This window comes from Strix aluco, chromosome 3 (assembly GCF_031877795.1).
Source record: "Strix aluco isolate bStrAlu1 chromosome 3, bStrAlu1.hap1, whole genome shotgun sequence".
In the NCBI taxonomy this organism is placed as follows: Eukaryota; Metazoa; Chordata; class Aves; order Strigiformes; family Strigidae; genus Strix; species Strix aluco.
Genome location: NC_133933.1, coordinates 105,584,964 through 105,611,927, shown reverse-complemented (window position 1 = coordinate 105,611,927; position 26,964 = coordinate 105,584,964). Strand labels below are relative to the sequence as shown.

The following is a 26,964-nucleotide window of genomic DNA, read 5'->3' as shown; positions in this document are numbered from 1 at the left end:
GAAATATTATTTAAAATTTTGAATTCTCTGTAAGGGGATCTATTATAATGTTTGAAATGAAAAACCATATTCACAAATTTGGATTTGGCAGTCCGAACCTTAAACCGAAAGTTTAAATAGAGGCTTGCTACATTCTGTTTCTGATATTGAAGTGTGGATTTCATTTCAAAATTCCTGTTTTCTGGGTAAAGAAAGCACTTACAAAAAGTAATTTCATTTGGCAAATCATCAATCTCGTTCATCTCATTGTGTCCAAAAAGATGGAAATTATTACACAAAGTGGTAAGAAACCTTGCCCCCTGTAAGTGATTGTCATTTTTTTTCTCTAAGTCAGGATATGATCCCAGTAGTGTAGGGATCAGTTTATATTAATGAATTACAAGAGCGATTTGAATTTGATAAAAGTTCTATGGGATTACTATGTGATTGTTTCATTTACTGAGGTTATCATTGCCGGTCAAAACTCCTCTTTGCCTCTTAGCATATTCTTTCTTATGTTCAGGCATGTGCTATGAAAACAGACAAAGCTATTTCTGGCAACTACACAAGCTATGCAAGAAAACAGTTCTGTATCACTTCCATTAAAAAACTTCCCCCTTCTCACCTGTTCTGCACACACTATGGGAAACAATTGTCAAGGTAACTCAAATCTCCTCAGATCAATGGTCTACCTTATTGGGGCCTCTCCAGCATAGAAGTTTCCTGACCTGTCTTTTTACCCTTCTTTGTAGGTCTGCAACTATTTCCTATAAATGTTTTACTACTTCTTTGAGCTATATTTTGTGTTTGTCACATTAGCTAACCCACATATGTAATTTTACTCAAAATACCACAACCTCTAACTAGATTGCCACACCACTTCCTATCATCTGAATTTGTCTCTTTGGTAAATTGTATACTCTGATATTTTTATATTAAACCATTTAACCAAGAGCCAGTCATGTTTCTACTTTAAATGTTTTGTTCTGAAGCATCACTTCATGTTCCTCACATTTTTACACAGAATCTCTCCATAAAAGAAAGTTAATTTCCTTTCTCCAGACAATGCTTTCTATCTATATAATTCACTTCAACAACTTAAAAAATTACTTACACTTTAAAAGTTGGCTAATCTCTCTCCCATCTTTCACTACCTATCCTTTTGCTAAAACAACACACATAAAACTGAATACTAAAATTACAAGGCTACTTCCCTGCTAATTTCTTATACAGATATGGCCTGTCAGTTCTAGATGACTTTGGATCAGCCCCAAACAAAAGAAAATACTCTGGGTAGTATAATCCTGCATGGAACAATGTGATCTGTATAAAAAATCACTTACTGAATCACCAGTACCTCTTTCCACTCCTAGGAGATCTCCCTTCGAAGCAATGCCTGAATTAGTGCAGAGTGATTTGTGGCTTTCCAGCTGTCATTCATTAATTTTTAGGAAATACAATATACAATACTACTCAGCCTGATGTTGTAGTCTGCAATGTGTTAGGAAAAGTGTAATTTGCCTGCTGAATGTTCTTTAAACTTGTTTTCAAACAATAACTCTAGCCCATTATTTCTATAACCCCTCAAACACATTTCACTCCTGATGAAATACCGTGTCGCTTGCAGAGACCCATAAAGGAGGAAGGGTAAGGAATTGCATCTGTGGAGAGTCTGGTCTATGAAATGAATGGCTGAGTTGAAGACAGGGGGTTATTCCAGTACTTTGCCATTCATGTATCTTTGGCAGAGAGGAAAGCACAGGCAAGCCTGACAGCGGGGGCTAGAAATGACCTGGGCACTCCGATCCACTGGCTTTGGCACTTTACCATCCGGCTGACCTGTAAAAGTTGTCCTGTGTTAGAAAAAATATTGCTCAGCTATAATTCACCACTAGCTGCCTCATTTCTTTGACCAGAGACAGGAGAGGATGTTGTGACGTGCAAGACCCATTTGAGGATCCAAGAACCTGGGGACCTACCTTTAGAGCAAGCCAAGAAGCTGCTTGCACAAAGCCAGTCAGAGAGACTGTGTAATGCCTGCTTCATCAAGGACTTTTGGCAAAATCTATGACAAGTTCATCTCAGCCAAAAACACCACACCTTTAGACACGCACTGTAGCAGAAATGGAGCACACAGGGAAGTTTTCTGGTGGGTCTCAGGCACCTCTGGCTTCCCAGAAATCTGAGAAGGCTGCAAAGGGGTATTTTTTTAGGTCTATTGCTCTCTTGAACTTACATGTTAATTAGCCTGAACTGCACATTAGTTACCTAAGAGCTCTTTTCCCCTTTAACTCTCACACAGTTGATTTAAGAAATAAATAAAAAGATAGAAGAAGAAGGTAAACCTGAAACAAGAATCACTTACAACAAATACTGGGGTTAACAAAGCATAGCCATCATTCAGTGTTTAGTAGGCACCATGACAGCAATTATTTTAAGGAACGATTTGCAAAATAATGCTTCAAGTATTTTTATGGTGAACTCCTCCCATGCTCAAGGGTTTTCATGCTTTTAGCTATTACATCTGCAACTGAAGCTAACTGTGAAATTAACAATTTATTTATCCCATGGTACATACAAACACATTTGCAAGAGTAAAAGTGAGAAAGGTCAATAGTGAACACTGAGAGCAAACATTAGAACCCTTTTTACCAGATTTTGTCATCCCATATTTTATCAAATACATGCAGAGATTCCCATATTGAAACATTTTCCTGTTCCTTCGTGTTGCTTATATCAGTAATACTGTTAAGACACTGCTATTATTTCTAAACAACATAATATGAGCTCTGCCAAAATAATGAGTCAGGACAAAGGAAAGTTGACCTTAAAAATGGCTGCCTGAATTGCAGGGAAGCAGAAGATGCCATTACAGAATCACAGAATCACAGACTCGTCTAGGTTGGAAAGAACCTTGAAGATCATCTAGTCCAACCATTAACCTAGCACTGACAGTTCCCAACTACACCATATCCCTCAGCGCTATGTCAACCCAACTCTGAAACACCTCCAGGGATGGGGACTCCACCACCTCCCTGGGCAGCCCATTCCAACGCCTAACAACCCGTTCTGTAAAGAAATGCTTCCTAATATCTAGTCTAAACCTTCCCTGGCACAACTTGAAGCCATTCCCTCTTGTCCTGTCGCTTGGTTAAAGAGGCTCATCCCCAGTTCTCTGCAACCTCCTTTCAGGTAGTTGTAGAAGTATAAAACAGAACAATAAAGGCCTATGATTTGTAAACAGCTTTTGATTCTGCAACATTTAGTAAAAATAGGTCTCCTTAAGAATGCATGTACACATGAAGATATTTTTCAAGATTATATGTTTACAAAAACTACATTAGAACTTGTAGTCTGTTTCTTGTATTGTGTCCTATTCTTAAAAATATATAAACACAACAGGAAAAATATCTCTTATGGAAATTAACTTTTTCTGATTATTTAGCCACAGATTTGAAAGAAGATTAAATGGGATATAAGGTTGTTGATAATCTTATTTGGAAGGTATAATTGATACACAAAAAAGCATACTGAAGGCATGTTAACAGTGATAAAATTATCTAGACCACTCCATCTGTGTATATAATCACCAATAATTTATAGATTTATACATCTGAAATCAAGATGTAATTATGCATTATCCTATTGTATATTTAGACACCTCTGTAAAACAGAAATTTTAGTGTAGTGAACAATGAGCATACAGATGTCTCTAAGAAAAGTTGAATCTGAGACATCAGAAAAAAATTATATTTTATCTCCCTCATTCATCCAAAATCAATGGAATAAAATAATCATCACTGTTTCTTAGTGATTTTGTATGGAATTGAAGGTAATAAGTACATAAGAATTGACATTTTCTTGCTAAAGCAACAGCAATACCTGTAGACAATCGGTTATGTCAGCAATACTTTCTGGAAGTTTAGTGAGTGTCTTTCTTTTTCTAGCAATTTCTTTAAGGCTGGAATTTTTTTACATTGTGCATTTGAATTAAACTAAGACTATTACTATGACATCTATAAAATGAGAACCTGAGTTACCTGTATGGCTGTGAGGATATTGGCTAATGCCTGGCCATAGGTGTCATGACAATGAACAGCAAGAGCACTCAGAGGGATTTCTTTCATAACAGCTTCCAACATTCTTTTCATACTTCCAGGAGTCCCCACACCAATTGTGTCCCCCAGAGAGATTTCATAACAGCCCATACTGTACAGACGCTTAGATACCTGATTAGAAACAGAGAAACATGAAAAGGTCAAGATGAAAGAATACAAAATAAAGAACATACATTAAAAAGGACACAATTCTGTATAGGTTTCAGGTTTTGACTCACTGAGGTGGAAATATGTATCAGAAACCCTCTATTGATTCTTGAAAATTGTCATCCAAGAAGAACGTCCCATAGATCCTCTTATTTTAAATTTATAGTTCTGCTTCTGTACATGGAAAAACCAACCAAGCCAAATCCATCAAAAACTTGCTTTTTGACTCTCCCACAGAATCCAAATAAGCAAGATTTTACACTATGAATTAAGTTTCTGTCAAGCCCTTTCCCAACATTTTCCTCTCCCTGGGGATTTCCCAGCTGTTTGGTTTTCTCTGTGTACTTTTCAGCTTACAAGTTGTACAGGGTAAAGACCTGCCCTTTTGTTTGCTTATTACACGGAGCCAAGCACATGGCTGAACTAAGACAATAAATAATTAACAAGAAGCCTGATTTTGCTTTCCCTTGGCAATGAAAACATCAGTTAAAACTGAAGTTTTAACATGTAGTTAATATTAATTTTGCTTGCTTTTCATCAAATCAAACATTAAAATACTAACAAAGCTTAACTGTAACTTAACATTCTAGTCTTAAAGTTTTACAATTTTTCTTAATACCAAACAAAACCATATTTATTTATTAATATATTTATTTATGTAAGTAGAGCCCTAAATGTTTCTGGAATTACGTCTTTGAGTAGTTCTTTGTACGAGTAAGAGATTTGAGGTCTGGCTCCATAATGTTTGTATGGAGAGAGACAAACACTCGGAAGCACAAAATCATGTTTGCACCAAAAATATTGCTTTAGAAACTGAATGCAGGATCTTTCCATCTTAGTTCTGTTTAATTTATCTGGAAAGGGTTTCACCTTATTTTCAGTTTCTCAGTATGTTTGTCCCCTTTAGGATTCCCCACTGTGTATCAGCAATCCCAAAAGGCCACTCCACTGAAAGGAATCCCAGTCTGGAAATCAACTGTTTAGAAATGAAAAAATACGACCCTTTTCCAAGACATCTTCAGTTGCACTGCACTCTGCTGTTAAAGCAATTCCAGGACTTCATCAGTGGGATTGCTGTGAATATGTCTGAGGAAGCTGACAAAGTGCTGCACCAGCAGTCTCGGAAGTGCTGGATTAATATTGCTGTTCACTTAATTCAAAGAACAGCTGAAAAAGAACTTCAAGTAGTCTGAATTGCTCTTCTTAAAGCTTGGAAGTCCTACGACTATTGCAAATGTAGTAAAACTCTTTGTGCTTTAAAGTCAAAGAGCTCCTGGTTTGTATCAATGTAAATTCAATATACACTTTAAGAAAGGGACATTCACCAGATTGCAAAAAGGGATTCTATCTCACAGCCTTTTTTATATCATCAACACATGGCAGGTGTTTCAACTGGACTCCTGTTGTAAGAAAAATAAGGATCATCTGCAGTTAGTGGTGGATTACCTCTAGTTAATCCCCAAACCTCAGTTTTTGTTTAAGATCAGGGTAAAGGAAGCAAACTGCATTTTTTTCTCATGTTCTTTTTAATTCATGATTCGAAGTTTTTCTAAATGAGCATTTCAGTGATGACAAAGAGACTGTATAAATTGCTAGAAATATTGCATTCACTTCTTTCCCTCGCTCAGTCCTTAGGTCTTTCAGCTTTCCGAAAGTTCTGAAAGATGAAAGAAGAGAGTGGGAAACTCTGTTAACAAGCTGAGCATCATCACTGAGTTGTCATGATCTAACCTTAAACTGACCCTTAAAAAGAGATCTATATTTAATTTCAAGAAGAATGTGCATGCTTGGAAGCTGAATGGGAGTTTTTCATGCCGAATTTTCTATCCTACCATAGGAGGAGGCAGCCCATTAGTTATAGTTTTGTAAGTTTTCAATGTGAATTTTTGCGAGGCGAGTGGGGGAGAACACACTGTTTTGTCAGTGTAATCAGGATGTGACTATGAGCTTGTAGCTTTGTTGATGGAACAGGGTTGTGTTATGCACCACTGAGCAGTTTTACTATGCATGAGTCTTGTGCTACTCCCCTATGACCCTGACACCAAGCATTGATCAAAATGGGAGTTGGTGACCCAGCACTGCAACCCTTCAGGCATGTGAACAATCCTACTGCTGGAAATAATATCTAAAACCATACTCTTAAACTGAATACAAAAGGTCATAATTGAGTTACAGATTATTTTAAGCAAACAACATTAAAAACACACTGCAGTCCTTGTGCTGTAAGAGCAACTTCATAATAATCTAACAGCATTCAGATAAGAATAGACACCTTTTCTGTAGCCTGATCAGCCTGTATGCTGGATAATACTTACATGAATTTACTGCTCTAGGTTAAAAGGAAGCTAAGGAGAGAAAGAAGCAGAAAAATAAAAACAGCCAAGTATATGACTGGAAGACAGTGGAAGAAAACTGGCTTCAAGGATATAAGGTGCTTCAAACAACTTTCAAGACTTATTTGCCTAAGGTTGAAATTCACAAAACACAAGATGGTAAATGGTTAAGCAGTGACTCCATTTCAAGAAAAAGCAGAGTGATAAAAAAGGACTATGTAGTTTTTTTAAATAAAGAACCATATGGATGTACCAGATGGATTCTAGAAGTCTGAAGGCATGTGAAGTTTGAACTCACTAGGTTACTATGTGTAAAACAGTTACATACCCAGTAAGCCCGCAATGCCTGTAGTCTGGTTAATGAGCCACCTCTCCTAATTGGTTTTGCTTCAGCTAAAAAAATCTTTTGCTTAAAAAAAGAAAAAAAATTTGGTCACTGTCATTGACTGTAGAAGAAACAGTCTAAACCTTTCACTCACAGCTGCTGATCGCAGTGCACAGTCAAGGGAGTCACACACTCCCGTCCTGAGAAAGATGATGACCTGAGAGGCAGCCTTCTGAGAGGGTTTAGCAACACGGCCGGTATTTTGATAATTCTGATTCAGCAAAGGATGAATAGTAGTGTTTATGTAAAATCCATTAACAGCTAATCAGATGCTTCTATATAAACACCAGTGCTTGCTGAATCAGGGCCTCAGTAACTTTAATGAGGCAGCTTTTATACTTAAACACGTATCTGATGGTGTACAGGTACACAAGAAGACGCTTACTAGGATGAAGAAAGAAAATAAAATATCTGTGTGAGTGAAAGTTTGCAGATTTGGAACATTAAGGAGTGCTCCCACTACAAACTGAAAAGGAGCTCTTCTGTGCAAGGAGAGTAATTAAAAAACAAGCAACACATGGATAGAAGCCTGTTGGGGAACATGATACTGCAGTAAGCAATTTACCAACAGCACAGCTGAATCTGTCATCACTGCTCTAACTAAAGCTGTGTAACTTCTAACTTTCACTTCATATTAAATCCAATTAATTTATGAGTACCTTACAATTTAGTTATTTTTTTTAAAGAGTGTGAGTATATGTGGCTGCTGTAGGAGAACTGTTATCACAGGTTCCATCTGGAACGTATACTAGAAGATGCAGGAGAACAGGACCTGAAAGCCACACATGCAGAACACAATATATCAGACAAGTGTTGACTAGCTGCTAGAGCTACAAAGAACAAGTGGGTTGGAGATTCTGCTAGTTCACCAAAACTAGGTGATTAAGTGTAACAGAGAAGTCTTTTTCCAGGAGGAAGGCCAGCATGTTCTGCCTTGTGACTCTTGAATTCTCTCCACTTTCTTCTCTACTGTCCATTTCAGCTTTCATGCCCTCTTTGCCTTCCTGAAAAATTTAACACTTATGCTTCACTCATCTCTTTCTCTGCTGGAAAAAAAAGGCTGGACTAAGACATCATCTTTCTTCTCCTTTATCCTAAATGAGAAAAGGGAGTGGGAAGGGAAGGTACAGCTTATTCCACCATAGCAGTAGAGTAAGTTTAGTAGTAGGAAATTATGTTGAGGATGAATTTTGGTTCATTCACCAGAAGCACAATGTTGTAGCAGTGGCTCTGCCAGCTGACAGCACAGTATGCTTATGCCAGCATAAAATGGATTTAGAAGTAGATACCCTTTTCTAGAGGTTGTGCTGGAAATCACCTCATACAACATGGCCCACCAACATATGTGCTTGAGTCTATTTCCTTAAGCACTTCCTTACCTTCTTGTTGGACAAAACAGCACATAATATTTTTTCGGTAACATTCAGAACTTACTATTTTACTTAGATTTGACTTCACATAGTTGAGTGAGGTTATGCACCCAGTTTTAGTATTAGTTACGTTTTGTGTTTGTTTTCCTTAAATTTTATGCATTAAAGATCTTTTTAGGATTAAGTAGAGAACATTATTCATAGACATTTTAAAATGTATTTTTGATTCATTAAAAAGACAAGCCAGAAGTTCACTCTTACTTCTGCCACTTTGGCTGGTATGATGTTTCCTTCGTATGGGCATCCCAATGCACATGACACATACCTACGATAAAAATAACACACAAAGATACTTCTGTTTTATATATGTGTATATGTATCCATCCATGTTACATTAAAAAAAAGGTTAAATATAATTTTGAACACTTAAGCCAGTTGATGTAGAATAAATATTTGAATGAAAAGTTAAAATTACATCAGATTAAAACAGCAGGTTTATCAATTTTCTTTTTAAATTACAGAACAGGGATTTATAGCTTTATTTATGCTCAACGTATGTCACAAGTTATAAAGGACTGGCAACGCAGTCAAGCTAACACTGCTTCAGAAGACTTCGATTTTTCTTGGTATTTCCTTCTGAAGTTGTAAAAGCCAGCTCACATTTTGCCTTGCCTAGCCCACACAAGGTATTCAGAGGAAGGTATCATATTCTTCCTTGTGCTAGCTACCCAGATCATAGAGAGCAACACACGGACACAAGCAACTTACAACAACCCCACCATCTCATAAGTCATTAGAATTGTGGTAGCTTTCACCCTCTATCTCTCTACTGGCATTTCTGTCCCAGTGCCCCAGAAGAATTACAGCTCCATTGCAAGCTGTAGTTTAGGTATGCCTTGAGACAAGAAGAAACTGAGAAGCCAGACTGTGTCAGCAGCAACTGACTCCACAAAGCACAAAAATTGAAAGCCATAACCAAGCCTCCATTGTTCAGTCTTAATGCTGTGTTAGCACAGAATTTGGTTTAAATTTCTTCTTATTAATGACAATTAAGAGCCATGAAATTCCAATTAAACTTCTAGTTGTTTATCTTAAATTGATTAGGAATAGGATTGAACTAACCAGAAACAGTCATTCAAAATCAAAAGAAGTGTGGCTGTAGAGGGATTTACAACAGATTCAGAGGCAGGCAGAGCCCCAATCCCAGTGGGAGGTTGCTCAACTGCTTAACAGAAGAATAAGAGCCTTCAACAATCCCCCATCATTCCCTTTCCCTCAACACTGAAGGATATAATGTAAAAGTATACACTGTATAATGCAAATGGGATTGAACAGATGCCAGTTTGTACGTAGTCAAGGTCTGTAGGGTAAAGGATGTATTGTTTCTTTGCAGTTGAAGGAGAAACTGATTGATAGAAAGTGAAATTAGGATGAGTAACAGGCAAAAACAAATTGTGAAAAAAATGTCAACATTTCAATGCATAGAACATACTCCATTCCTTATATGAAGGTATGGTGTTGGCACACTGGAAGTAGCAGTAAGAATGAAGCAAACTTTGAACCTAAAAAGAACTTGATTAGCCTTCTTGATTAGAATTGGAAATTAATTTTGTTTCGACAAAAGTGGTTGGGTCCATTACAACCTGCTCATAGTTTTAGTCCAGATGCCTACTAGGCATGATTTCAATTATTTGTATGTCATTATGAAAACCAGGTTTTTGAAACTTGGCCATAGACTTCATTAAATATCACCCCCAATTTAGATGTCACTGTTTAAGTTTCAAAATTCTAAATTTTCTTATCTACATTAAAGATAAAAAAAGTGGCTACTGTTAACAGTTAAACACTGCCCTGCTTTTCAGTGACACATAACTAAAAAGCAATTAGGATAATTTCCTTATTTTTTTAATGCATACACGGGTTTTTAAATGAAACCAAGCACAAAAAATTTCACACCCGATGGATTGCTTTTTACATAACACTACAGTGCCTAGAGCTAGTGAATAGTCTTTTACTGAAATTATTTTGCAACATAACCCACAGCACTTATTATGAAGCAAGCAAGAACAGTACGAAATACAAAGTAAATGCAAAACATACAGTATGTATGTGCACATTCCCTTTAATTACATATATCTTTACATGTTCCTAACAGCTACATATGTTAGATCAAGAAGACAGTGCATTTGGTAGTGATAATGTGGCACGAATGACATCTGGAATGGAGTAAGGCAAACAAAACTAAAAGCAGACCAAAAGGTATCTAGAGAACAAGGGAATACTCCCTGTGGTTCGCACCAGTGAGCAGAAACTCGCCTGAGCTTACGTAATTCATCCGGGCCTGCTGGGGTATGAAAGTATGTAGTGACCTGAGGAATCTGCCTACTACGATGTACAAATCTGTTTGAGATTATGAACTCCCTGCATGCTTACACCATGGTGACTAGACTGACGTTTTAAACAGAGAAAATATGATAATCTATTTGGGCATCTGATATTCAATATTAAGCTGGAGAAAATAGGGATTACTGAAAGAATTTGACAGATAAAGAACTTCCTACCAGAAAGAGAACAAAGTCCTGTGGAGAATGAAAGAACTGTTTTTCAGTAGAGTTCATCAAGGATGAGCTTGGCAGAATTTTATCTAATATTTTCATTTAATCAACTGGCATAAAAACTAGAGATGTGGTGGTAACATTAAATTTCTTGGTACTGCCAATACAGAAAAAAGCACTGGGATTCCATGGAGAAAGGACAAAAGCAACAGAAACAGGACTCACTTGATGGCAATGACAAAGAAAGTGAAATGCTTAAAATGAAGCTGTAAAAGAGTGAAATGCACTCCAAACACATCAGGATAAGCATTTTTAACAGAGGACATAAAATATGAATTCCATTTCACAAGGCCTTGCTATATTCTTATTGGAAACAAGAGATACAATTTGAGTCTGTTATAGCAAAAGTAATGCAAAGTGGAAGAGATGCAGGCAAGGATTGTGTACAGCTACCAGGGGTACGGAGAGCCTAGCATATGAAAGGAGAAAATATGCATGTCTGCGTGAACGAGGGAAGATAATCATCATGTGTCTGCTCTGAGCATTTGCCAAGACATCTAGACTTAAGACAGTATTGGGCAGGATGCTTTGTAATTGCATTTGTGTGGTTCCAAATTAATAAGCTCAAGTGAGAGAAAATAGGTTTCGATAGGAAGGTAGATCTGTTATCTGTAGATACGTTTGGCTGTTAAATTTTCTGTGTATGAAATAACTCATAAGGCATTAAAAGCACAACAGTCAAAGCAAAGCCCCAAGACCTCCAACCGCACCCCTCCAAAATGGGAGACGACTTTGAAGAACATGCTGAAGAACTGCTCAGAAAGAAAAAAATTAACAAGACAGAGTCCCAGTAACCAACAAAAGACACAAGTTTAAAGAAGTCTGGTCAACTGCAGCAAACACTACTGACAAGTCAAGAAGAATGAGGATAGACTACTGTTTCTGAGATCTTGTCATCAGGGAGTTTGGTGAGAGCCGTTGCAGTTGCAAGCAAGGAACAGAAGCCAAAGTGTAGGAGTTATAGGAGGGAATCACAGAAGAGAGTCTCCAGACAATAATTATAAACAGCGCCTTCAATGAGCTTAGGAATGAAGAAGAGATAGGCAATGAGATATGATATGAAGAACCAAGTAAGGTCAAAAGTGCAGTTTTTAAGAGGCAAACGCTTGCTTATGCTGCAGTGGAAAAGAGCCAGAGGACAGTGAGAGGTTAAGAAAGAGAGTAAGGGAGGGGAGAAATAAGAGGAAGAACAGAACATGGGGTCACCGGGGCAAGTGGAAGGGGTACAGATGGAAAGTAGACAAGAAACTGCTGCTGCTCTGACAGTGGAAGAGAAAGGATTAGGGGAAGGGAGGGAGAAGAGAGTGACAGAAGGAAGAGCATACTGTATCTATTTTTCCTTAGGAGAAAAGCAAGATCCTATGTGAAGAAAAGCAGCAGAGGGAAAAAGAGGCAAGAGTTTGAGCAGTGAGTTACAGAGGCAACTGGGATTTAATTTGGGGATTCAATTAAGTTGGAGAATACAGCTGTTTTCTAAAAAGATGGCGGGACTGAAAGAAAAAAAGACTTCATAATGAAAAAGACTGTCTTGGTCTAAGGATATTCACCAGAGACACTCCACAGTATGAGAGCAGAAGCAAATATCTGGGAGTTCACAAAGCAGACTGCAATGGAAGTGTTTAATTCTAAGTATGTGCTTAAATCTCTGCTGAATCAAGGCCAGATATTTTAGTAGCTTAACTATGTCTTTAGCATGCAATCAAGAAAAGAGCCCATGCAACCAGAGGTGGAAAGAAGGACCTGCAATAAGTGAATGTATCTATACAGATGCTTTAGGAACACACAGGTAAATGCTGTTTTGCTCACTCAGGTTCTGTGAAATCAAAACTCCTCCCTTTAATAAAAAGTGATAAAAGCAAGTTCTCTACTTGTTTCACCTGGCAGAGTTTAACCAGTCTCTTGCCTGTTGTACAGATTTCACTGCAGGTGAGTATCATTCGGTCTTCTCCTAAATTGTTTTCTATGCATATAAAAACAATTTAAAAAAACCTCAACAACTTTACTGTGTAATATTTTGGACAAAAATGCTGAACAGTCTCTGGGGACGGGGAGGGAGAAGGAAGAGGAAGAGAGTTTTCAATTTCTTTCAGCAAGCCAAAACCAAATTGCAGTTTTCCACGCATGGTATAGACAATGTAAAGTCCCCACGATCAAGGTCACTAGGAATGGTGATAATCACCACACCAGCCCAATGACTGTGAAGTGCAGGATATAAAACCACAAACACGGTAAATGAGCAAACTTTTCATAACCAAAGTGTGTTAAAAGGAAAATTAATCCAACCAGAAACTGAACTCCATGTTGTAATCAGCCCTTTGTCAGCTTGTTTCAGCAAGAGTTCCAGAGCCAGATCCACAGCTGCTACCACAGCTGGAAGCACGGAGCCTCCTGAGAAGCCAGTTGCAGACTCAGATGCTGCTGTTTCCTGTTTATTATTATAGTGTAAGTTCGCATATAATTTACCATGTTCACTGCAGATGTATTTATTTTTATTGGATGTTCGTGCTAAAATGTATATGCCTATCATTTGGTGAATTCGTAATATTAAGGTTGATATATTCTGTCTCTTTGCAAAGGAAGCCATTTGTTAAAAACAGGCAATCTTAACTGTAAGGAGAGGGGAAATACAAAGAAGAGAAGAGGAAAAGGAGATTCTTCCAGAAACAGAATCTTCAAGCCAAGCCCAAAGTGTGTAAATAAGGCCAGGATTTTTCTTCCACATTTGATTTAAAAATAAAAAAGAAACAACTTCTCCATATATTTAGAGACCAGTTGCGAGTAATATATATACTATTCAAAGTGAATTCCTATAGTAATAATATTTGTTATTATTTTTAGAATGCCCAGAAAACACTTAAATTGTGAACTATATTCTAGACAATATCTTCTCTAAAAACAGAACAAAACTGTTACTATCATGAAGGGCCACTTAACCACTTAACTTTTAATAACTATCAAATTATCCACAGAGCAATCAGTAACATACTAGCAAACACATTGTATTGTTACCTTATAATTTCATACTAACATTTCAAGTCTGATTTTACACTACCTGTTAAGAAGAAACAGAGATCATTTTTACTTCCTACAGGTAACCCTCTTGTTTTTTTAAAAAAAAAATAAAGCACCTCTTCTCGCCTACTGCTATTTTCTATCTGTAGGCACAAAAAAATGGGTAAAAGTTGGTATAAAGTTATTCCTAAGGAAAATCTCTCCTTCTACATAGTGCAATCAGCCAGTATGATAGAGACAGTAAAATGGCTCCTACATCCTTTTGTTAACCTGTCCCCAGTACAGAGAAATGCACCAAGTCCCCACATCCCAGCAATCTCTGGCTTCTCTAACTTCTCCAGGGGACTATGACCCCTACGCCTCAATACTGTGTAAACCTACAGATTTGTTTACCATTTGCATACTAAAATGTGTTGCTGCCAATTAGATGTTCATCTACATTTTGTTGTTCCCATAATCTCAAATATAGGCTCAATTCTAGTGACATGAAGTGTTAAATTGGTTTTACTACCTAAAGAAGTGATAATGGTTTATTATCAATATAATTCTGACTATGCTAAACTATACAGCGTAGTCTAAAAATGGGGGTTTAAAGCCGTGTAAAAAACCCATGTGCACTCCAGCCCTAAGTATTCCAGAATACCAAGTATAAGTTGAAAGTTTCTGTCTGTATTTATAAAACATACACAGCTTTAAACTGTACTGATTTGTGCAGAACTGATTTGCTGGAGTTTATCTCACGGTACTTCTAATTAGGTACATAAAATACAGTATTGTAAAGCCATTCAAATATCTGGAATTAAGGTATTTAAGATGAACTGTAATAAAAGAAAAAAAAAGTGTTATTGAATTGAATTATAAAGATCAGATTGTCTTGATAATCAGAAGTTTCACATAAACAGAATGTTTCTTTATAAACAAAACAGACTGCATTAGTTTCCAAAATTACTTGTTATAAAGTATATTAAAATAAAATCGATGTGTTCTTCCACGTTTTTTCAAAATAAATTTAAATATCACTAGCACAAGATAATGAAAATGAATTCTTTCTCTTTAAATTTCCACTATTTAGTGTCGTACCTTGTGTATTAGCATCAAAGTGAACAATAACTATTTCCCATAATCAACAAGGAATTATATATGTTGTAACCTGTAACCTTTATTATAATAAAATATAAAAGGTAATAATAATAATACCACATACAATCATTTGTTTGGTATCTATTTGTCATAGCAAAAAATATTGCTATATTTCAAGTATATTAACCACTATTTGAATTCTATATAAACACAGATGTAAGTCAAATATTGATACATTTCAATATGCTTTTATGTATTGAGAACTTCACCATACTGCTCATTCTTAAAAGACACAGGACTATAAACAAAGGAGTTACATACACCAGTTTAGAATTAATGTGTGATTGCATGTGCTTTAATTTATGAAGCAGCAGCTTTGTAAGGAAATGATTCTAGAGTTATTTTACAGCAAACATTTGCATCTGTTTTTCTAACGCTGAACCTCTAAACATTTGCATACACATTCACATTTGCACATGCAAATAGTCCAAATGGCCTCAAAAGCGCTATTCACATGAAAATTTTTCAGGACTGGGACATAAATACAGCTTTCAATTGCTGGTCATGGAGAAATGTTTTTTAGAAGAGAAAATAAAATTACGACCTTTCAGCTCTTCTATTCCCAGTTAATTTTTATTAGGACTAAGACAGTTCTATACAGAACTGAATGTTTCAGAGGGAGATAGGTTGACTTTATTTCACTGTCACAGGACACAAAGTAGGTAGTGAAGTACCAATTGTGGAAAAGAGGGAAACACAGGTCCTTTCTTACTGTATTCTCTAGTTCTATTGTACCAATTCCAGTTTATTTCTGTGTCTTTTTAAATTTTGAAATACATTAACTTGGAAGAATCTACCTTAATCAGAATTTAAATAACATTTTCTTCACATGTAAATTAAAAATGCATTTAAATTAAAACAGTCCAAGTGACCACTTGCAATTACCATTTGCTACAGTTTTTCATCAATCCTGGCTGTTAGACTGAAAAAGATGAGATATTTTTAATAGTACCTGCATTATACATTAAAAGATGCAATTCTAAAACCAGTGTATATTGTGTCATTTCACAAGCAAAATATGCGTAGTAGTAATTAGCTGACCACACATTTTATAACAGATTTGGCTCAGTGTCTTCACAAAATGTGTCCCAGATGTTACTGTAAAGTTTTTATGCATGTACAAAAAAATAAAAATAAAAACCCCTTTATGATGCTAATAAATAGTCTACCTTCTAAGACCATACGCAAGATTTCAATTCTTCATAAACATTTGAACTAATTTAGTAAACATTTAGAGAACTGTGTACTGTGTTACAGATTTTAAATGTGACAGCTGACAACATAAATTTTCTGGATGATGATCGAGGCAATGTTAGTGCAGCTGTAGCAACATGCAAAAGCTTAAAGTTTAGTTTCAACTGTTTGAGTGCGTTTTTCGTAAGATTCAGGATTGCCAATGATTTATGCTCACTACATAAATTCTAAATTGCCAGTAAAAATAGGAAATAAAATTTGAACCCCTTAAAATTATTTTTGGAAGTATTTTTCAACTGCACAAATAAGGAGTTAGGGCAAGGCACTAAATTATCCATTTCCTGCAAATAAATAACACTTTAAACAATAATAGTGCTTTAGAAAGGAAACAATCTGTATTGAAATTAATAAAAATGCAGTTTATGCATATTAATATTTTTATTACCTAAGTAATTCAAGCAAAATATTTAGCCTACAAAATTTATATTAGAAGCCAAAATGTGTAGTCCTGGGAGCTTGCTTGAGCAAAGGCTGCAGGTTTCAGCCACAGATCTTTAAAAGTAGACGATCTCTAAAAGAGTGATTAAAAACAAAATGTTGATTCTTGGTGCACAGAGTACAAATCTTTCTCCATATAGTCCACAGCTTCATTTTGTGTTACCTTGCAGCACAAACCCTATTAATACATTTCTTATATTTATTGCAATTTAATTATAAGGTCCTGATGCCTATGCACAGGTAGGATGGGATTCATCTGTTCTAACTTCTCTTACCAAAAATAATAATCTACAGCCTATGCTTTAGACAGGCCATCTCTAAGATGACAAACATAGGATAGGACCCAAGCTCCTTAGCAGCCAAAAGGATGGATCATCCGGAGAGTGATGCATCTTATCCTAAGGCATGTACTTTAAAAAGCACATATGATAAATCATAGCCTGAAGGCTGCCTATCTACCTCTAGTAACTAAAGAAGATTTAGGATCACAAGCTCAGACTTGTGTGGTCATGCTTAGATTTGCCTCATGTTACAATAATAATTGTAACCAATATATAAGTATTTTCAGTAAATAGAAGCCATACAAGAAAATAAAACCTGAAAATAACTTCCCCCTTGAAATTAAATAGCTAGTCAAACCATGACCACCAGTTCTAAATACTGAATGTCTACTGACTAATTATGTAAAATCCTATCCTTTTGTTTCCAAAATGCTAGGTTTGAGGTCATTCAACAGAAACTCCCAAATTTAAATTTCTGAAACTGTCAGTTTCTGCCCCTGCTTGACTTGATACTTACAGATGAGGATATAAAGCATAAAGAACATGGCATAAAAAACAACTTGCCACAAGGCCTTAGGTGTCTCAGCATTTAGAGAATTTTGCATGGAATTGGGATACAGAAATACCATTTATTTTATCTGTCACTAAATGCACCTTCTTTAGTAGCAGCTAAATATGGGATCATAAATCAAGATCATAAATTGCAGGCTTTGATACCTAATTCTTTTTTGATTGTTCTATCTCCAAGAAAAAGTGACCTTGATTGCACTGAATATTTCTATGAAATCTCTGTTTAACTTTTGCTTTCTGATTATCTTTTCCATGCCTTTTTTCATTGAGGAAGAGAAGTCCTGTGTTTTATATCATTAAATACAATGTAAAACTCCACAAGTCTTCTAAATGCACTGCAATGTTTGGGAACTAATGAACTACTTCCTCTCAAGTCCTAATGAATTCCTTGTAGCAGCTCAGGCTTTTGTTGGGTACTAGTACCAGAGAAAATTATGGCTTAGTCTTCTAGAATTCAGTTGGAAATCATGGTCTGCTTCTATAATCTTACTCCTCACAAGCAGCTACAATGTTGTAAACAGATGTATTTACTTCCTGGATTTGGCACTCACAGAATCCTCTAGGTTTGAAAAGACCTTGAAGATCATCCAGTCCAACCATTAACCTCACACTGACCGTTCCCAACTACAGCATATCCCTCAGTGCTATGTCAACCCAACTCTGAAACACCTCCAGGGATGGGGACTCCACCACCTCCCTGGGCAGCCCATTCCAACACCTAACAACCTGTTCTGTAAAGAAATGCTTCCTAGTATCTAGTCTAAACCTTCCCTGGCGCAATTTGAGGCCATTCCCTCTTGTCCTATCACTTATTACTTGGTTAAAGAGACTCATCCCCAGCTCTCTGCAACCTCCTTTCAGGTAGTTGTAGAGGGCGATGAGGTCTCCCCTCAGCCTCCTCTTCTCCAGACTAAACAACCCCAGTTCCCTCAGCCGCTCCTCGTACGACATGTGCTCCAGACCCTTCACCAGCTTCATTGCCCTTCTCTGGACACGCTCGAGTAATTCAATGTCCTTTTTGTAGTGAGGGGCCCAAAACTGAACACAGTAATCGAGGTGCGGCCTCACCAGTGCCGAGTACAGGGGTAACATCACTTCCCTGTCCCTGCTGGTCACACTATTTCTGATGCAAGCCAGGATGCCATTGGCCTTCTTGGCCACCTGGGCACACTGCGGGCTCATGTTCAGCCGGCTGTCAATCAACCCCCAGGTCCCTCTCTGACTGGCAGCTCTCCAGCCACTCCTCCCCAAGCCTGTAGCACTGCTGGGGGTTGTTGTGGCCCAAGTGCAGCACCCGGCATTTGGCCTTATTGAAACTCCTACAGTTGGCCTTAGCCCATCGCTCCAGCCTGTCCAGGTCTCTCTGCAGAGCCTCCCTACCCTCGAGCAGATCAACACTCCCACCCAACTTGGTGTCATCTGCAAACTTACTGAGGGTGCACTTGATCCCCTCGTCTAGATCATCAATAAAGATGTTAAACAGGAGTGGCCCCAAAACCGAGCCCTGGGGGACACCACTCGTGACTGGCTGCCAACTGGATTTAACTCCATTCACCACCACTCTTTGGGCCCGGCCATCCAGCCAGTTTTTTACCCAGCAAAGCGTGTGCCTGTCCAAGCCACAAGCAGCCAGTTTCGCCAGGGGAATTCTGTGGGAAACAGTGTCAAAGGCCTTACTAAAGGCAAGATAAACAACATCCACAGCCTTTCCCTCATCCAATAAGCAGGTCACCCTGTCGTAGAAGGAGATCAGGTTTGTCAAGCAGGACCTGCCTTTCATAAACCCATGCTGACTGGGCCTGATCATCTGGTTGTCCCTCATGTGTTGTGTGATGGTACTCAGGATGATCTGCTCCATCAGCTTCCCGGGCACCGAAGTCAAGCTGACAGGCCTGTAATTTCCTGGATCATCCTTCTGACCCTTCTTATATATGGGCATCACATTGGCCAATTTTCAATCTGTCGGGACCTCCCCAGTCTGCCAGGACTGCTGGTAAATGATGGAAAGTGGTTGGCGAACACCCCAGCCAGCTCCTTCAGCACCCTCGGGTGTATCCCATCTGGTCCCATAGACTTGTGTGTGTCTATGTGATACAGCAGGTCACTGACCATCTCCTCCTGGATTGCGGGGGGGTCGTTCTCCCAGTCTCTGTTTTCTGGCTGAGGAGGCTGGATTCCCTCAGTACAAGTAGTCTTGTTATTAAAGACATTCAAAACTGATGCTTCTTATTTATGGGTATTTTTTAATTTTTTAACTAATTAAAAGTTTTAAGTCCACCTTCTAGAGCTTTGTTCAACTGCTAAGAGATCTACCATTAAGAAAAAGTCATGAATTCTGTATTTCTATGTTCATGCTCCTGCTATTGTTTTTCTGGTCTTCAGAATTTTACTCAACAAAGTAAAGCTGAAGCTTAAGAGAAAGTACTGAGGTAGATGGACACTAAACAATCCTTTTTATTATTATTTCTGAGCAATCATTCCACCTCAATGCTTCCTACAGATTCCTGTAACTCTGCCACCATGAGGAGTGCATCTGAATGAGTATGAAATGCAGGAACAAGACTCAGTGTATCATGATACTCGGTAATTATTCTCTTGAAAACAATTGTCTAGACTCTGATCCATAGCAATGTTTTGTTTCTCATTAATTTTTCCTCCTCAAAATCTCCCTGCGAAGGATTTTTTAAAAGTCAAACAGCTTGTGTTAACCAGTTTTCTTTTATCTTCTAACTTATTAGCATGCTCAGAATTTTCTTTTCAATATTTTCATATACTGAAATCCACGTTCAAGGGATGTTTTAGATACTCAGAATTATTAACTCAGGGGTTTTTGTTATGAAATAAGGCTCCATATTACATAATTTAGATTTTTAGCAGATTAGATACTTTATTATTGAGTTATATTAGATCCCCCTGGACAAATACCAGACAGTCCTCTCCTAAAATTTTTGATTTGTTGAAGTGTAAGGTTATCTTATCTCCTGATGCCTCAACCTCTAATTTTCACTGGATAGATTAGTTCCCAAGCTAATACCCTATGATGAAGATAGCTGTAATATAAACATAAATGTAGTTTTTCTTCAGTATACTTGTATACTTCAGTATCTCTGATTGGATTCTTTAGTTGGTTATAATCCCACAAATCGACTGATTCTGTCAATGGCTTCCTACTTCTGAATGATTCACTTTTCTTAGACCTGTAAGCCTCAGGAAGAAAGCTATAGCTGGAGTGAACTTACATCATTTTCATTCACAACTTTGGATCTGTTCACTTTGTAGCATACCTGATATTAAGCAGTCCACTGTTGAAGCGCTGTGTAACATACTGCACCTGGCATGACAGACTCAATTAAATTGTCCTGCGTGCACTCTGTGAAGTTTGCCTAGGTTTGCATACTTTAGTGAAATTACAGATTTTTGTACTGCATGCACAAAATAAGCACTTTTAAAGCATAATCTGATTGTATTTTCTCTATGTTCAATTATCTCGTTTCTCTTCACCTGTGTACTGTTTTTTCTGTTTGTTTCATTACCTGGTTCTTGATACTCCTCTCTTTGTATCTCCTTTCTGCACTTGGGCCACAACAACCCCCAGCAGCGCTACAGGCTTGGGGAGGAGTGGCTGGAGAGCTGCCAGTCAGAGAGGGACCTGGGGGTGTTGATTGACAGCTGGCTGAACATGAGCCATCAGTGTGCCCAGGTGGCCAAGAAGGCCAATGGCATCCTGGCTTGTATCAGAAATAGCGTGGCCAGCAGGGACGGGGAAGGGATCTTACCCCTGTACTTGGCACTGGTGAGGCCACACCTCGATTACTGTGTTCAGTTTTGGGCCCCTCACTACAAAAAGGACATTGAATTACTCGAGCGTGTCCAGAGAAGGGCAACGAAGCTGGTGAAGGGTCTGGAGCACATGTCGTACGAGGAGCGGCTGAGGGAACTGGGGTTGTTTAGTCTGGAGAAGAGGAGGCTGAGGGGAGACCTCATCGCCCTCTACAACTACCTGAAAGGAGGTTGCAGAGAGCTGGGGATGAGTCTCTTTAACCAAGTAATAAGTGATAGGACAAGAGGGAATGGCCTCAAATTGCGCCAGGGAAGGTTTAGACTAGATACTAGGAAGCATTTCTTTACAGAACGGGTTGTTAGGCGTTGGAATGGGCTGCCCAGGGAGGTGGTGGAGTCCCCATCCCTGGAGGTGTTTCAGAGTTGAGTTGACATAGCGCTGAGGGATATGGTGTAGTTGGGAACGGTCAGTGTGAGGTTAATGGTTGGACTGGATGATCTTCAAGGTCTTTTCAAACATAGAGGATTCTGTGATTCTGTGATTCCTTGTTTGGTTTTCTTTCTTTTTATTCTTAAGTATTTTGTGTGTGTGTGTGCTCTGCTTCTGTTTGACCATTTCCTGCCTCCTACTTCTTCCTCTCTGTACGTGCCTTCTCATCCTACTGCTTTCTTATTGCCACACAGTTCATCAGATAGTAGACAGTAAGTGTATGGGAATGTTGTAGAATCCTACCATGGGAACAGTCATTTCCATCACATCAGTGTATCAGTGCCAAAATAACTCCTACTGGCATATTACAAATGCTTTAGACATACAATCTGTGGAAAAAAAAGCAGCAGGTTGCCACTTTCTTAAACATGTGAAAACTACTGCACAGAAGGTAAGTTAACGTTTTAAGTTCCAACATCAAGCTAGAGTACACCACAGGGGCTTCTTCATCACCTGCAGTTTACATCTTTTGGATCAGTTGCAAAGTCCATTTGTCAACACCCATAGCTATCCCAAAACATATACAATGCATAGACCTTTGACTATTCCCTTGATGGTTGGTTGCCTCTGTTGTGCCATTTGGTTGTATTTTGTTAGTGAAATACAGGAATATGAAACAGAAAATATTGCCTGACATGCCTAGACAGCTGACAAAAACAGAAAACAAAAATTTAGTGTAAAAATGTTCACAGTGCATAAGATTTGTTGCTACACACATGCTGTCTTTTCTGCATCGGCTGCCTACTCCCTTATCCACACCTCTCTGGGACCTAAAATTCAGGCATTCCTGAGCTTAACCTTCCTGGAGAACTCAAATTCCCAGTTCTGTTCTCAATTCAGAACTTAGTTTCAGAAAAATGTGGCAAATAGTGGTGGCAGAGACCTTTTAAACAAGAGAGCTCTTATAAGAGAAGTTGCTCAGGAAGGCAAACCCTGACTCTACCTGACAGCAGTCAGGTAGAGTATTTAAACTCTGGTAGAAGTTATTGTTTCTAAATACAGTGAAAGTCCTTACTTTTCTATTCAGTGATTTTCCACCTGAAACATATAACCAAGCTAGGGAAAAAGGACCCAAGCATTTATGAGCTATCCTTGGTTGAATGTGTGTGTGTTAATATCCTCGGGTTGGACAAGATGACCTCCAGAGGTCCCTTTCAACCTAAACCATTCTGTCATTCTGTGATCCTTTGAGGCTGAGGTATAACTAAAAGTCAGATCTCATTTTCTCAAGGCAAAGCTAAACTACCACGCTATTGTGCAAAAAGTGAGCGGTGGCATTACCTCATCACTATTTCTGGAGGAAAGAGAGATCCCATTATTTATTACCAGACAAGTTTTCAAGCACTTAGTCTCTGAGGTATCTACCTCTATCTATTTTTCAAGTCCAGGTATTTTCTGAGCATGATGTAGTTTGAATTACTAGTAATCCTCAAGGAATCTCATTGTTGAGTTTCTCCTTGAACCTATGCAAGCCTTTTTGCATTCACAAGGACCTTCACAAATAATCTTAGATAAGTAGCTCTGTGTAATGCAAAAGAAAATGGAAATGAAAACCAAAGACTGTTCAAGGGCAAGGATTCAGGATTATTTCAAGTTTAAAAAAGGTACTCTAGAGAAAGATAAATAAGGGACAATTCCAGAGTTTCAGACGCTAGGGACTCCAAACACTTCAACGCCTGGAGTTTTCAGAATAATTTATATAGAGAATATTTTTTTTCTTAGGAGTAATTTTGTTCTATCACTTTTATACCTTGACTCTACAGTGTATGAAGTGATATATTATTAATACTATAATAAAAGTATGCAGGGTATTTTTTAAGGTGCAGGCAACAGAGTTAAGAGTTCTCAGCAGCACAAAATAAATGTTATGCTGTCATCTGTGATGATAAAAATAAATTTGTATAATAAAAGGATTATGTTTATACACACAGCTTTTTTTTTCAATTTCCAGAGAAAGCTAGTCACCATTAGTAGTTACAAAACACAGAGCAAAATTGATATATTCAATCTTTTAAAATAAAATCACAATAAAGACTAATATTTCAATTCATCTAAAATGTAAAAATCTGGTAATATACTTTTCTACCAGTAAAAAAAACCCCTGTAAAAGCAACTCAAATAACTGTATTACTTAAGAATCTTTATATTTACCCACGCACTGGAATATCCATATTCCTTGCAGATTTAGCAATTTCTTCAAATTTTTCTATGCTTTCTTCAATTGAACAATTAATATTCATTTTGCTAAAAGATTCAGATGCTGCACCAAATACTGAGACTTCTGTAGCCCCTGCTGCAATCTGAAAAATACATTTCAATAAAACAGAATCATAACACTGTATTAAAACTTTAGATTAAGCATTTAATTCTGTACAACATTCTAGAATTTTAAAGCACATTATATCAACCATAACTAAAATATAAGTTTCATTCCGATTTTTTTTAAATCTATTGCATACAAACAGATTGAATCAAATTTTAAGTTAATTCACTATGGCATATTTCCTTCCTCTTGTGAGCAATTAGGTAAACATATTTTTAAAGTGATAAATGATAAAGGTATTAAGATGTAGGAAATCACATGAACCAACTATGAAAGGAACAATGAATGACACTTATATTCATTTTTCAGAAAAGGAAAAGATCACATAACAGCTCTGAAATATCCATTCTCTGTACAAAGCCTGTTCCTCATGAATGCCAGGAAGTCATTCTCATGCTTAGGAAAGCTCTGTGCCTGCATGTGCCTACAGCAGCAACAATAACCAATGGGGATTTCCTTGTTACAGCCAGCTCTAGGATCAAGGGCTCCATTGGTCTTGGTGTCATAGTCGATACGGATAATATGGAAAATGTGCATGTGAGAGTCTGCTGAGAAAAAGTCTCAGAGCAAATACCAGTCTAGAAAATGTGTAAATGTGGTGACTTCACTGAAGGGGCAATTAGCCTGCGTTTGTACTCAGTACCTCAGTACTCAGTAAATCAACTAACATGAGGCAAACTAGAATGCTGAAAGCCAAATGATAGGAGAAGAAAACATTTACACTTAGGAGAATAGCTCATTAATTAATTCTCACTCTCTGGTAAGAATAACACTCTTGTTCTATGAAAAAGAACGGAGCTTTTCCCTTTCCTCTCTGCTTCTGCTAAATAATGTTTAAGCTTCAGCAACCCTTACAAGAGCAAACACCCTTTCAATCAGAGGGAAGAAAAAAAGAACTGCAGCAAGAAAGGACTCAGCAATCACCTAAAATTGTTTTTGCATTGTTTTCATTATATCACTAAATACAGTATAGAGACATAGCAGACTTAATTCAAGCTAGTGTTGTGGACAAAGTTGTGGCACTATAAATCTGACTATTGATAGTTAACTCGCCTATGTACAGGATTCTGTTTTAACAGAGATTTCATACGCAGTATAGAAACTGAATTACAGACTACAGCACAAATGTCCACCGAGCAGTATGCTTTCCAAATACAGCTTGTCCTATATCAAGACAAAAGCATAGAAGCATGACAAATTTTCAGAAAACAAACAAGTGTAAAGATTTGACTGTCAATGTGTATGTTTTAAGAAGACTGAACTGCTCCATTTTCACAATTCGAAACACTTCAAGTCTATAATTTTGAATATTTATTTTGCATGAACTGAAAAAATTTAAACTTTCAGACCCTACCAAAATGAAATGCAGAATTTAAGAAATCTAATACATTTCTATAAAGCATTTTAATTCAAATGACTCTTTCCTCATTCCTCTTCACTACTTTCCAGTAAGACACTCCTGAGAAACTTTTCTACGACCAACAAATCAAAGAAGGAGAAGGAACTGTCTTTCTCTTTATACACAAGCATCATTTATAGGAACTTCCATTAAAATATGAATATATAGAGCTTAACATCACTCTGTGAATTTGCCCATTTTTCACAACGAAAAAGGTTTTTAATTTAAAAAACTATAGCTTAGTTCTAACAGGGCAGGATATATGACATTAAATAGCTAGTTTATAGTAGTGAACTGAAAGTATCTGAAACATGAAAGAAGTAATTGTGGACATCTATGAAGGCACTTACAGCAGAATGAAAACCTTGAAGATTAGGCGTGAGAACAGGATATTGGACTCCAGGATGTCGCTCAATGCCCCTCATTACTTCTTTGTGATCTGCCATCTAAAATAGATAAATAATTTGTACTTCTCAGCAGTTATTTTCTGATTTTATATAGCTAAGCAGAAATTAGCTTAGACTGTGGTTTTGCCTTCATTAGGTATACAGTTCATACAAAAAGTGTAACAACAAAGGAGTTAAATGTTGTACAAGCACTCTTTTTTTCGGATTTCTTAACTTTTGAGTATTTGAATTGCAAGATTTCCCTTTCTATATGAATATAAAATTGGGGCTAAGATTTCTACAGTGTTTATTTTTGTGTATATATGTAAAAAACATAATTTGCATCATAAATTTATAGACTTGTGATCATGCTGATCATTAGCTGTTATTGCAACTTTAAACTTACCTCAATGGACTCAATAAGTGGAATTAAAAGAATAACTGACATTTTAAAACGATCCAAATTCTGAAAATTTCAGCACTCTGATAAATGTGACTTCACAATCTTAACCATAAACAAACCTGAATTACTCAATACTGTAATCAGCATATTTGAAAAGACTAATCACAAGTCTATCCTTAAAAATATAGCAAAACGTAGCAAAATCCAGTTCTCTGCATAGTGTAACATTTTAATATACTTAGAATAGCAGGAAAAAAGGAAGGGTTAATAGAAACACATATGTGGCCAGTGGTTCATAGAAAACAGGTGCTAGGCTGTTACCAGTTGATTAATCTGCTCAGCAGCTGTTGCACTCCTATTGTAAGGTCACTCTGAGCTATTGACTTTTCAGCAAAGTCCTCCTGGTATGCTGTTTCTCAGGAAAGTTGATTAAAGAGTTTTATAGGTTAACAATGGACTAAATTGGATTTGTTAGCAACTGACATCATCTACCTGGATTGAACAACTGATGTCATCTACCTGGACTTGTGCAAGGCTTTTG

General features: G+C 37.3%; 1 protein-coding gene across 4 annotated transcripts in view; it reads right to left on the bottom strand.

Moving 5' to 3' along the window:
• HMGCLL1 (3-hydroxy-3-methylglutaryl-CoA lyase like 1) overlaps nt 1–26,964 on the bottom strand; it is a 98,457-nt gene that overhangs the window by 41,799 nt on the left and 29,694 nt on the right. For 3 of the 4 annotated variants that reach the window (XM_074819877.1, XM_074819878.1, XM_074819874.1), the window contains exons 4-8: nt 25,985–26,080; nt 24,064–24,212; nt 8,594–8,657; nt 6,906–6,986; nt 4,020–4,208 (exon numbers count right to left, since the gene is read on the bottom strand). In XM_074819877.1, the coding sequence (XP_074675978.1) occupies nt 4,020–4,208; nt 6,906–6,986; nt 8,594–8,657; nt 24,064–24,212; nt 25,985–26,080 (579 nt within the window). The remainder of the gene's footprint in view (nt 1–4,019; nt 4,209–6,905; nt 6,987–8,593; nt 8,658–24,063; nt 24,213–25,984; nt 26,081–26,964) is intronic. The other variant, XM_074819876.1, reaches the window with a different exon arrangement.